Source organism: Phascolarctos cinereus, unplaced genomic scaffold, assembly GCF_003287225.1.
Source record: "Phascolarctos cinereus isolate Bilbo 61053 unplaced genomic scaffold, phaCin_HiC Scaffold_9;HRSCAF=440, whole genome shotgun sequence".
Classification (NCBI taxonomy): domain Eukaryota; kingdom Metazoa; phylum Chordata; class Mammalia; order Diprotodontia; family Phascolarctidae; genus Phascolarctos; species Phascolarctos cinereus.
In genome coordinates, this window is record NW_027556402.1 from 144801884 (window position 1) to 144815541 (window position 13658).

At 36.2% G+C, this 13658-nt stretch overlaps 1 protein-coding gene across 1 annotated transcript in view; it reads left to right on the forward strand.

The window, feature by feature from the left end:
* PDCL2 (phosducin like 2) overlaps nt 1–12036 on the forward strand; it is a 33816-nt gene extending 21780 nt beyond the window's left edge. The window contains exons 3-6 of the mRNA XM_020975341.2: nt 853–943; nt 3468–3611; nt 8439–8647; nt 11803–12036. Coding sequence (XP_020831000.1) covers nt 853–943; nt 3468–3611; nt 8439–8647; nt 11803–11966 — 608 coding nt within the window. The 3' untranslated portion in view covers nt 11967–12036. The remainder of the gene's footprint in view (nt 1–852; nt 944–3467; nt 3612–8438; nt 8648–11802) is intronic.
* Nucleotides 12037–13658: the final 1622 nt, after the last annotated feature.

A 13658-nucleotide genomic window follows, 5' to 3' on the forward strand; every position in this document is an offset into this window, starting at 1 on the left:
AGATTATCTAGTTCAATCCCCTTATTTTTATCTGTGAGGAAATAGACCCATAGAGAGATGCAGTTATTTATTCAGGGTTACACAGCAAGTTAGGGACAGAACAAGAATTGGAGTCTTCAGAATCCTAGTACAGTGTATTCTTTCTTCATCATCAAATTAATTCTTCATTTGATAATCCCGTAAAACACTGTTTCCCAAGCTATTTTTTGTGGAATTTCGGGTATTTCAAATGATGTAAATAGGAATTTCATGAAAAAAAAATGTTAATGGAATGAGGTATGAACAATCAAACATTCATTATATGTAGATCTGATCTTGTTATTTCTCTACTTAAAATTTCTCATTGGCTCCAAACCCCTTAGCCTTGCATTCAAACACTTTCATAACCCAGGAGCCCCCTCTAATTGTAGGTGACATTTCTGCCTTCCATGCAACTAACCAAATTAGGCTTCTTATCATTTTGTAGTTTCATCTGGCCCTCTTTGCATTCATCCACACCTTTCCCTGTACCATGAATTTCATTCTCTTCCCTTTCTTTTCTTTCTTCTTCCCTTATCCATTCTTTTAAGTCCTAACTGACATGTCACCTCCTCCAGGTATCCTTCTGTGATCCATCTCCACCCCTGGTTGGAAATTATTTTCATTTCCTCCAGCCTCACAAATTAACCTTTTAACTCCTATGCTTTTATTATAGTATATACGGTGCTTTTGTTGTAAATTTGTTCTGAATCTGTGGCATATGCCTGCTAGAAAGTAAGCTTCATTTCAATTATTTTTGTATCTTTCTCAGTCTCTAACAGTACTTTCCATGTATGAAATACATTTAATGGTTATTGAATTATTATGTTTTAGCTAAATCATATGAAAAAATGACTCTTGCCCAATTGAAGGAAGCTGAAGATGATTTTGATGATGAAGATATGAGGGCTATGGAAACATATAGGTACAGTAAAGTCTCTATTAATGTCACTTATATTATTTGGATTTGAAAGGAACTGGTACATGAAAACTATAGCATTGCAACACTGAGGTGCTGAGGACACGAGACAAAAGTGAAACAGTCCCTATCCTCAATATATATATATACACATATATAAAATATTTATAAAAACAAATAAAATATAATATTTGTATTTATAAAATATATTTATATGATTAATTACATATTATATTTATATGTTATTTATAATAAAATATTTATATATACACATGTAAGTGTATGTGTGTATATACAAAATACAAAATAGTCACTAGAAATTTGGGAGGATCAAGAAAAACCTCATGAAGAAGGTTGGGCTTGAGCACAACATTTCCTTAAAGGAAACTAAGAATTCTAAGAAACAGAGTTGAAGAAGCCATGCATCCCAAGAACAGGGAAGACCACTACAAAAGCAAGGAGCCAGTACTGAATTAGCAAGGATGAAGAACAATAAGAATCCAGTTTGGCTAGAGCTATAGTATATGAAGGGCAGTATAGTTGGGCTGGAGAGGTTACTTGGTGCCAGATTGTGAAAGGCTTTAAATGGCAAACAGAAGTTTATATTTGATGCTAAAGTAAGTAGGGAATGTTTGAGTTGATTGAGTAGGGAATGACATGTTTAAACAGAGAATGGATTGGTGGAGAGAGAGAGAGCGCCTTGAACAGGAAGACTAGTTAGGAGGCCATTACAATGGCCCAGCAATGAGTACCTGAACAAAGGTGGTATCTATTAACTGGAGAGAAAAGGGACAAATAAGTGCAAGTGATATGGCAGTTTAGACAACAAAATGTGGCAACTGATTGGATTTGTGGGATGAGCAAGAGTGAGGAGTTGAGGATAATGCTAAGGTTGCCAATCTGGATGATTGGGAAGATGGTGAAACCCTCAACAGAAATTGAAAAGCTCTTAAGGGTTGTGGGTTCGGGGTGAAAAGTAAGTGATAAGATGCACAATCAAACAATCTCATAGGCCTTCTAGACTAATATGGAAAAGATATTTGAAACATAGTGACATTGCAGAAGAATTATATACAGATCTTCCAAGAAAATTTGGTCATAGCCGAGGGGACATCTGTAGCTTATCACACCAGTTAGAACTGTCTTTATTCAAATGGCTGAAGCAAGTGGGGCATTATGACACACCCTAGAGTAGCAAAGGTAGGACTAAGCTGTGGCAGAGAAGAAAAATACATAAGGCAGGTCATCAGCTCTCCAAGTATCTCAGAGCAAAAGACTTAGGCTGAGTAAAGCCTTGAGAGAAGACAAGATCTTTCCCCTGCTTTCTCTCCTGGTACCTTTCTATCCATAGACACTGTAATATAATCTGCTGTTTTGTTACTCAGATATTATGTGTAAACTCAAGTTTGCCTCAGTCATAAAGAGGCCTAAGGATTGCCTATTAATATAAATGTAAAGTTAGGCAGAATTATTACAGAGGACCAGTAATATACTATTTGCCTCATGACAGAAAGGTCAATAGACTCAAGATACAGAATCAGACATATTTTTTGGACGTGGCCGATATAGGAATTTGTTTTGCTTGGCTATGAATGTTCACCACAAACATTTTGTTTTTCTTTTTTTTTCAGTAGGGAGCAAGGGAAATGGAAGAGAGAGAAAATAAATTTTTGTTAATTGAAAAAAATTTTCATTTAATTTAAAAATAGTAATAAAGTTAAGCAAATGCCCATTTTCTGCCTCATTGTTAAGACTTTTCCTAACTGGAGTTTCAGAGCAGTTGAGATAGAATTCATAAATTTTTGTCTACGATAAACTTCCTAAAAAGGAGGGAACCATGTGAGTCTTAGGAGCTGTTATGTGCCTTCCTAATCTTAAAACAAGCTAAATTGTTATAACAGGGTGTCACACCTGTAGCACACTCTCTCCTCCTCTCCAGTCCTTAGAATACCTGGTTTCCTTCAAAGCTCAACTCAAGTGCTGCCATTTACGTAAGGCGGTTCCGATTTACCCAGATGCTAGCTCCTTTCTTCCACCATCCCCTCAACCAATAACTTTATAAGTATTTATATATTTCTTTTACATACTTACATATGTACTTGTTGTCTCTCCCAGTGTAAACATCTTGAGGGAAAGCCGTTTCACTTTTGTCTTTATATTCCTAGTGTCTTATCACAATGCCTAGCACATAGTAAGTCCCTAATAAATGCTTGTTGATTGTAACAAAAAACACTGGTGTGAACATTTACTGTTTAAACACCTTCCTTTTTCTTTTCTTGCTTCAGAAATATAGAACTTGTAGACAGTCTTGTCTTTACTGTATTTTATAATGGGAAAGAGCAAGACAAAAATGCCAAAAGAGAAATTCATAATAGAAAGTTGGAATACAGTGTTATTTTCCAATTTTTTATTAAATTGGTAACTATATAAAGTCATTTTTACAAATACTTATTTAAATATTAAGGGTCTGTAAAATTATACCAATAGCATTATAACAACTGTCTTTTGAAAATTTCATTTCTTTAATTAGACAAAAGCGTTTGCAGGAATGGAAAGCTCTTCAGAAAACAAAGAAATTTGGAGAACTAAGAGAAATTTCTGGCGACCAATATGTGAAAGAAGTTACAAATGCAGAAAAAGATGTCTGGGTTATAATCCACTTATATAGATCAAGGTAATCCCTATTCTATTTCTCCAAAATGTTAATCTGTGGTGTTTTTAAATGTGTTTTTATGTTTTTAAGATTCAAGTAAACATACCATGAGCAGTATTCAAGAGAATACCTATAATAATTTTTAATAATCATCAAAGTTTTATTTTGTTTTCCTTTGGTTTTTGCTTTTTGGAGTAAAAAAATAAATTAGTTTCCAGTCCTGGTTTTGATAACCACATCTCTTTGCTTAAAAATAATGTTACTTTTGTGCAGAGGATTTTAAAATGCATGTTTATGGTCAGGAAAAGTATTTTTTTGTTAAGTTTGCAGGTTTCTTGATTGATTTGATTTCTAGAAAGAATGCATATTTTGAAGCAAATAGTTGAAGCTTTTAAATAATTAATTTACAGTATGTGGTGGTAACCTCTTAAGGTGAAAACTTTTTTCTAAAATTGGATTTTTCTTATAAATTGATAAATATAAAATTCTATACCAAATAAGGAGGGGATGACCATTCTAAAGCAAAGATGTTTAACTTATCACAAATTCTGACCATGTTTATCCACTTGTAGTATCTAGAGCAGAGGTTCCCAAACTTATTTGGCATACCACCCTCTTAAAAAAAAATTACTCATGCCCCTCTGGAAATCTACTTTCTTTAACCCTTTAATAGTTTTTTAAAATTTTGCATGATTTCAAAAAATATAAAATATATATATTTTTAAATGACGCATTAGAAATTTAATAATTTATTGTAAATTTGTGGGGTTTTTCCTACACTAAAATTTGATGATGCAATATTGCATCACGTAACTGTATAGTAGATAGTATTGTAAACAAATCATTACACGCACACACTCTTGCCAATGCATGCTTCCAACAGTGTGCCACATGTTTGCCTGCCAATACTTGCTTGTTAAGACCTGTTGGCAGACTTGACCACTGATGGGTCAAACTTGCATTTTGTGTATTTATTTGGAAAATAATGTAATCACTATGACTAACTCTTACACAACAGATGAAACATGTATGAACAGTTTTTCGAAATATTCTTCCCTTCTTTCCTTATGCTTCCACCACCCCTTTCTTTTTATCCAACACCCCCAATTGCACTGGTGGCAATTACCTCCCTGCCATGGATCCTTCCAGCGCCCCGTAGGGGGCAGTATCACCCACTTTGGGAACCTATGATAGAGAAATGTTTTTTTCTATTCATGCAGTTAAGAGGAAAAAAGTTAACTATTTAGCTCCTAACAATTGTAAGCACTGTTAGGCCTATTTTCATACTAATAGGCATGGGAAGAACTGAGATATTTGCCCAGTTGGGATGAATGCATGACAAGCTATTTGAAGTAGTTCTACTGTATTTCTATTTTTCTAAGATTAGATCGGAATAGCAAAATAGATGGTATTAGTTATTGGCTGATCAGGTAAATAACCTAAATTATTTTTTTTAATTTTCACTTTTATAGGACAGGGAAGTTCTGAAAATTCTATAAAAGGTTGTATCAGTTTTTTAGCAAAGTTTCTCTGAACCTGAGACGTTGAGAATATGCTTCAATAATAGATAGCATTTGTATAGTGCTTCAAGATTTGCAAAGAGCCTTGCAAGTATTTTCTGATTGCATCCTCACAACAAACCATGGGAAGTAAAACTGAAGCAGAAAGAGATTAAATAATTTGGCCAGGGTAACATAGCTAGTATCTGAGACTGGATTTGAATTTAGGTGTTCCTGACTCCAGGTGCAAGTAACTATCTATCCTTTGCACCACATAGTTGCCATATAGGCACTAAAATCTAATTCACAAGCAAGTCAAGACATCACCCTTGTGATGTCATTGGTCCTTTTTGAGAGCAAAGGACAAACAACAACCACCTAACTGCCTCATGGTTCTTTGAAATTCTGTTGAGTGGCTCAGAAATTAAAAAAAAAATTCCTAGTCTTCTATAGGGAATAAAAACATTTGTTTATTTTGAATGCAAGAAAATATATTCCTTTGTAATTCCTTTGTATATTCAGATTTGTCCTATTTTGCTAGAGCTCAAAATATAATCTAAAATTTTGAAACTAAAGTGATAATTTATTCATGTTACAAAACTCTTCTTCACTTTAGAAAAGTACATTGTATATCTAATATTTCTAGAAATTGGATTTATATGCATGTTTAAGGGAACATTTGTTGTTTTAAGGAGCTACAACTGTATATCATTTAGCAAATATTTGTTACCCTGGCTCCCCTCTTGTATTTTCCAGAGGAATATAGGAGTTTGGATCTTTTTCTTGACACTTTTTCTAGAAGTTGATATAATATTACATTTATGTAGTTCTTTAGAGTTACAAAGCACTTGACCTTTCATTTTTTCTCAAAGCAACTCTGTAATGTAGGTGTAGTAGCGTTAAGAGGATGATGTAGTTATTAAAGAGATTTGATCACTCCTAATTGTCCCTGACCTACTGCCTTGTTGCTGGTATAAGAGTTCCTTCTTCACTCTGTAATTCTCTTCATCTTCTTGTCAAATTTCAGTCTTCAGCCAGAGACGGCCCATCTGGCCAGATACTTCAGTATTCCATGAATCTTGTTTTCTTTTTGGTAGATGCCTCCTCCCAATAGGTACCCTGTCTGGCAACAAAAGAGATACAGGATTACTGCCTTGGGGTCTGTAGTCCAGAGGGTCTATAATGTAGCTTCTGTCTCAGCAAACATGGGACCAGATGGACCCAAGCAGCTTTGATTCCAAAGCCCTGGCCTTTTGTGGTCCTTGCCTTTATTTTTTTTATAGCTTCCCTTTCTTTGTTCATCCTCTCAGGAAGTTGGGTTCTCCTTGGAGTCTGTTTCTTACAGTTCCTTTCTCATTCACTCAAGGGATTAATTTGTACCACATGAATGGATCATCTGTCATGGATGCATTTTTAAAGTTAACTGAAGACCTTAGTATCTGGCCCATTTTTTTGTGAAAGATCAGCTCTCTTACATGGATAATGTAGGTCTTATCACCATTTTCAAAATCAAGAAACTGTGGGGCAGCTAGGTGGCACAGTGGATAGAGCACCGGCCCTGGATTTAGGAGGATGTGAGTTCAAATCTGGCCTCAGACCAAACACTTAACACTTACTAGCTGTGTGACCCTGGGCAAGTCACTTAACCCAATTGCCTAGCCAAAAAAAAAAGAAAAGAAAAGAAAAAGAAATAAATAAAAATTGAGGAAACTGAGGCTTGTAAAGATTAAGTGGCATGCCTAGGTCATGTAGTAATGAGAGGCTGGACCATGATTCAAATATAATCTAAATTTTAAAAAATAAAATAGCAATTTATTCATATTATAAAACTCTACTTTAGAAAAGGACATTGTATACCTAATATTTTTAATTTAATATTTTATTTTTCCTAATTACATGTAAAAGCAATTTTTACCATTCTTTTTTAAAATTTTGAGTTCCAAATTCCCTCTCCCCACCTCCCCCCAATTGAGAAGTGAAGCAATTTGACATAAGTTATACATGTGAAGTCATGCAAAATGCATTTCCATGTAAGACATACTGTGAAAGAAAACACAGACAAAAACAACCCAAGAAAAATAAAGAAAAAGTATCTTTGATCTACATTTAGGTTCCACCAATTCCTTCTCTGGAGATGGACAACACTTATAATCATAAGTCCTTCAGAATTGTCTTAGAATATCTAATATTTTTAAAAATTGGATTCCAAATCCAGGGATCTTTCCAAATTACCATGGTACTTCATATAGCAAATGTGTAATGTCATTGAAAGTTTTTGTGTATTTTAGTAACTCAATAGGCTATTTGAAAAAAGCAATTAGAATTTATAAGAGATGATTATCAAAAGTAATGACACAGTATTAGAAGACAAATATGCATGCATATAGATGCTGTAATTATTTGTACTTCTCTGCCTCAAGTTATTTCTTTGTAAAATGAGCCAAAATGTCACCTTTAGGTATTATATTTTTTCCCTAAGTGCTGAAATGATTTTCATGAAATTAAATGGATCAGTATCTACTTTTCATTTAGAGTTACAACAGAACTTTCTTTTTTTGTTTGAGCCCCAAAGTGTCTTCACTACTGAAGGTAGTTTCATGCACATTATTCCCTTTAGGGGTAATATGTAACATCAATATGTTAAACTCCAAGATGGCTTATCAAGATAAACTTTGGGGGCAGTTAGGTGGTGCAGTGGATAGAACTCTGGCCTTGGAATCAAGAGGACCTGAGTTCAAATCCAGCCTCAGACACTTGATGCTTCCTAGCTGTGTGACCCTGGGCAAGTCACTTAACCCCGACTGCCTCACCAAAAAGCAAAAAAAAAAAATTGGTCTTGCTTTCCACCATCATTCCACTCTAGACATGGGGCCAGAATGGAAAGTCCAGAGGACAGCTGAGGGAGTAGATTTGTTCCCTTTTCACCCATCTTTTCCTATTTTCTCTTTTCTTAAGATGATTAAAAGTTCTTTACAGGAGTGATAGGTGATATGAATCAAAATCACTTGTGACTCCCTGGAATACATTAGAACTACCAGTGCCCTATGTAGCCCCTGAGGGACCTTCTAAATTATGAATCATCTCAGGCCACATTTATCTCCGGGGAAGTTCTAGGCTACCTTGGCTTACCCTGATCAGGAGTCCAACCCCCGAGATAACACTTTTGAATTACTCCTAGAGTCTAAGAGTGGAGACAAGCTAATCTGAAAGAAAAAAGTGTCAAATGGTTTGAACAGAAATGAAAGACAGTATAATGAAACATTTGTGCCATAAGCTCTTCTGACATTTTTTTCAGTCTTAGAATACTATTTTTTGAAAATAACATATATGTATTCCTCTTGTCTTTCAGCATCCAAATGTGTTTACTACTTAATCAACATCTGAGTATTCTAGCAAGAAAGTTTCCAGAAACCAAATTTGTTAAGGCTGTTGTGAATAGCTGTATTCAGCACTACCATGACAGTTGTTTACCCACAGTTTTTGTGTATAAAAATGGTCAGATAGAAGGAAAATTCATCGGAATTATTGAATGTGGAGGAATAAATCTGAAGTTAGAAGGTAATTTTGTCTTGGGTTATTTTAAAGGTAATTTATAAAGATACGTAGAAAACGGCACTTACAGTATTTTTCTGGCTGCCTATTAGATTGTACCCAGACTGTAAAACAGGTCTTTGATGCCATCCTCTATGTTACTATGAGAATTCAAATCATCCTCAGTTAATATTGTACAACCTACTTAAGATGTATTGTGTATCTTTCTTGTTGTTCTTCAGCAATTTTGATTCTTTGGCAATTGTAATGATGCATGATTGGTAGCTGTATAGTATCTCAACTGCTAAACGGATGCTAGCCACTGACTTTGTTTAGCAAACCAGAGAGTGGCATGTTTGTCTTGGAAATAGCTTTGAATTATCTTGGGAAAGGAAGAAATAGAAAAATATTTTGAAATGGGAGCAAATCTGCTCCCTTAGTTTTCCCTTCCTGGCTCTGCTTCTGACTGTCTGGACTTAGAGACAGTGACTTACCTGTGATCTAATCCTAGAACTTCCCTCAGCACCTGGGGCTTCTTCATCTAGAGCATCCTTCTACCTCAGTACATTCCTCTGCCATGCTGGGCCCCCTTCAGCCATTGGAGAGTTCCTCCCAAGGCCTTCATTTTGGGGACGGGATCCTAGGCCAATTCAACTTCATTTCCTTCCTGGTTCTTCTGCCTTTCCAGATTCTGACACCATCCCTCCCCCCACCCCCTCGCCGCCCGCCCCTCCACAGACATATCCCTCACACATACATTCTTTTTGCATGTCTTCATAGAATGTAAGCTCCTTGAGGGGCAGGAGCTTTCTCTTTGCATTTATTTGTATCCCTAGCACTTAACACAGTGCCTGGCACATAGTAAGTACTTAATAAGTGCTTCTTGCCTAACCTAGAGGTTTTGCACATCCATTCCAATGGGTAGAAGTGTTTAATGGGTGCAGAGCTTTCTGTGGGGCTCAGATCAGCCTCTTTAAGCCAACACTAGTTCAAAATGTGCATGGATTTGTGGATTTGTCTAGAAATCTATTCTGCGGCCCAGTCTACTTGACCAAACCTTTTTTCCTTTTTTTTGAACTTATGATATTTCAGTGAGCCCTAGTCACATGGCCTTGCTATAATGGAATTAATTCTCCACAGAAGTAGACAAATATGTTTGAATATTGCATGTAGCATTTACTCTTAAAAAGAATTAATAAGTGTGTATAAATAGTAACAATAAAGCAATGAATAATTTCCTGATTTCCTGAACCCAGGAAATCTCCCAAAAACCACAGAAGCAATTTTGAACCTAAGTATTCTAGGAAATGAACAGTTTGAGTTTGTTTTATTCTTCATGGCTGCTCACCTTTAAACTTGCAAAAGAGAACCCAATAGATAGAAATAGGCTCCAGTAGTGCCTTCATTTAGGTGAAGAAGCATAAACTCTGGGCTTGGGATCTTTACTTATCTGATCTTGAGTACACCCTTCTCCAGCATCATCTCTCATCACTTTCTGATATCAATCCCAGGCAGAAGGTGAAGAGAGACAAAGAAAGAAAGAGTGTCTCTACCATATGATTGGGGGGAGAAAAATCAAGAGAATTGGTTGAGAGGCTGCCCTTGTGTTACAGACTGTCAGTTGCGGCCTCCAGATCAAAGAATTGTACCTCCTTCGGCAGCATCCAGACTTTTCTGGAAAAATCTAAGCTTCTTACTCTAGAAGGAAATAGATTCTATACCTTCACCATGGTACTTTTCTGCATTCTGATAAGTCCTAGCCTGGTCCTTACCATTCCCTGACTTTATGAGAGAGAAGCAGCCTAATATTATATAGTCTTAGCAGGTCAAAATCAAGGTCATTCAGTCATACTTTTAAAATATATTATTTTGTACTCTGATATTATGTTGACGAAATTATTCAGTCCAGCCATTCCCAGGCAACTGAATATTGGATTCCTCTGCTTATTTCAGCTTAAATGTTCCATGTATTATAACTTACTTACAATTCTGCTCAATATGAAGGAAAAACTGGACTGTTGGGGTCTAGCATCACAGAAATTACCATGGAAAAGTGGTTTTGTTTTTTTATTTATACCATTGTGGTTATGTGTTGCTTTTTTTATACTTGTTTTTAGGCTTTTTAGCATGGAAAGTTTTGCATCTTCTGACATATCACAAGGCTTTCCTTTTTCCTGCAAGAGAGTATTAAGGACTCACTTTTTGTTAACCATTTGGAATTCCTGTATTTTAAGTTACTCTGTAGATTTGACTTTTTTGGAAATGCTCATTCTAAAAATGGTTTGGAAATGTCTCTTAACACTCAACGTTGACACCTGGAAGTGAGGTTGGATGCAAACTAGTGTGAGGGAGCCATGTAAACTTCTGGAATTAGGCTGAGAGAATAAGGAAGATGAAGTGAGGAAACCATCTTCCTCTCCCCTACCTATATGGAAGAAGAAGTCCACCCCAAGAATACTGCATCAGCCTTGGGATCCACTGTGTCCTATGAAGCAGGCACTTTACTGAATGGGCCTATGAGTTTCCTAAGACTGTGTGGAGAGGAATGGACCTCCTTGAAAGAGATTCTCTATTGTTTGGCTAAGGGCGCTTATAAGAATCTTTTCTGTGTTCAACACTACCTTAAATAAATAATGCTTTTTTTTGGCTTTTTGAGAGACATAAACCAGATTCTTATGTTCCCAAGGGAGACTAGGTGGGGAAACAGCCCACGTTCTAATTAGAGCAAGGCCCTCAAGACTGAACACTGTGTCAGCCTCAACAACTCAAGATTCTATGCATGAGACAGAAACTTCTGCCTGGTCTGTTCTGACAAAGGTCAGAATATAGTTTATTTATAGTGGCTGTCACTCCCATAACCAAGACACATTGTCTGGAAAAGAATATGCTTCATGTAAAGCCTTAATAAAAGTATAATATTCCCCCCACCCCTTGAAATCAGGACTGTCTAAAAAAAATAAATCCAGAAAGTTTGGGTACCTTCATTTTATAGTAAATCCATTTGCTTTTCATGCTTTTTTCCAGTTGAATTTAAAATTGTGCCTTCTTTAACTATAAGCTCCAACTTTAATTTTGAACTTTCTGTACCATGTAAATATTTTTACCTTTTCATCTTCCTGAATTTTCTTCTAGGTCAATACACACTTGTTGATTTAGTAATATTGTTCCATTTCTTATTACAGAACTTGAATGGAAACTAGCAGAAGTTGGAGCCATACAAACAGACTTGGAAGAAAATCCTAAAAAAGAGATTGTAGACATGATGGCATCTTCCATTAGAAACACTTCTATTTATGATGATAGTAATAGTTCAAGCAGTGACAGTGATGAGACTAAATGTCCTTAGAATTATTTAATAAATGGCTTTCCACTATTTGTTTTGCCCAATTATGTTTATTATTGCCTTTATAAATCAATACACTGAACAATGCAAATAAATTTGTTTTTAAATTAATATTTACAGAACTGATTATAGCTTTGCAACCCAGTCATCTTTTCAACCAACATGTGCCCTGCCATACCAGAAAGCGTATCCTAAAGGACATTACCCTTTGTACAGGCCTAATTGGTTAGTGCTTCACATAGTCCACTATCCAACCATAACCATCTTCTAGTTATCTTTCTTGCTTCCACATGTTTCTTTCCTCCATTCCCAACCCACATCTTTCCAGCTCTGAAACATCAAATAATACTGTAATTGCTACTTAGGGTATATCAATCTACTCTTCGATCACTATCCCTGTTATTTTCTAAACCAGGGGTGGGGAGCTTGTGGCCCTCTAGGTCCTCAAGTGCGGCCCTTCAAATCCAAACTTCACAGAGCAAATCCCTAGAATCTAAACTAAAACACTTCTCCCTGGCCTGCATTTATGTCCCTTGTTTTTATTGTTGTTCATTTGTTTCAGTCATGTCTGACTCTTTGTGACCCCATTTGGGGTTTTTTCAGCAAGGATACTGGAGTGGTTTGCCATTTCCTTTTCCAGCTCATTTTGCAGATGAGGGAACTGAGGTAAACAGGGATTAAGTGACTTGCCCAGGGTCATGCAGCTAGTCAGTGTCTGAGGCCAGATTTGAACTCAGAAGATTTTCTCAGAAAGTTTTCCTGACTCTAGGCCTGACCCTTTATCCATTGCATCACCTAGCTGCCATGTCCCTTGCACTTAGCATATGCAAAGCACTTAGTGCTTTTTTTTGATCATTCATATTTTTCTAGGTAGTTTTAAAAATGCTAAGCATTCTAAATTTTCATTAATTTATGGTATTTCTGTTAATTACCTGACATTTCCCTTTGTCATAGTCTTTCTTTTCCCCATTAGCCTAAGGAGTATTTATCTAAAGCTGCTACACCAAGTTTTCTCACACCTCCGTATATTAGCCTTTGGGTGATCCAATCAGTGTTTGGGCTGAAATCACATAGTGCAGGAAATAATTACATGAGATAGTTGTGGAAGATTTATTGCAAGGATAGACATAAACAGGTGAAAATCAGATTTCCTATAGTTAGTGAGTACAGTGCTCTGATGACTGCAGCCATCATCCTTGGCCCTAGGTGGAAGAGGACTGATAAGGTGGGACTATCTCATTGGTTCTGATTCTTGTGGAATGAACAGAAACAATCGTCTGACTTTGTTAGCACTGTTTCAAGGTGCTAAAGGGAATTACCACCTCGAGGTGAAGTCTTCCTTTGGCCTATTGCAAGGCAACTAAATAAAGGGCCTGGAGTAGGGAGTTAAACTAGTGTTTTCTGTTGCCAGTACAATGGAGGTTATTGGTATGGTGATTAAAATAGTAGGAAGCTGGAGGCTAGGATAATGACCACCACAAGAATCCACAGCATTAATTGGGCTGTACCACTAATTATAGCTTTATTTGTGGACAAGGTGACATGGTACCATGGCTATGTATTGGATAATGTCAAAAATTAGGCTGAAGATATATGTGGGAAAGAGTAATTTTTATGTTCAGGGTAATTGGAATGTTCTTTCCCTTGGGAAACTCTCTCAGTGGTTATGAGAAAAAGTTCTGTGAACAAAAGAGC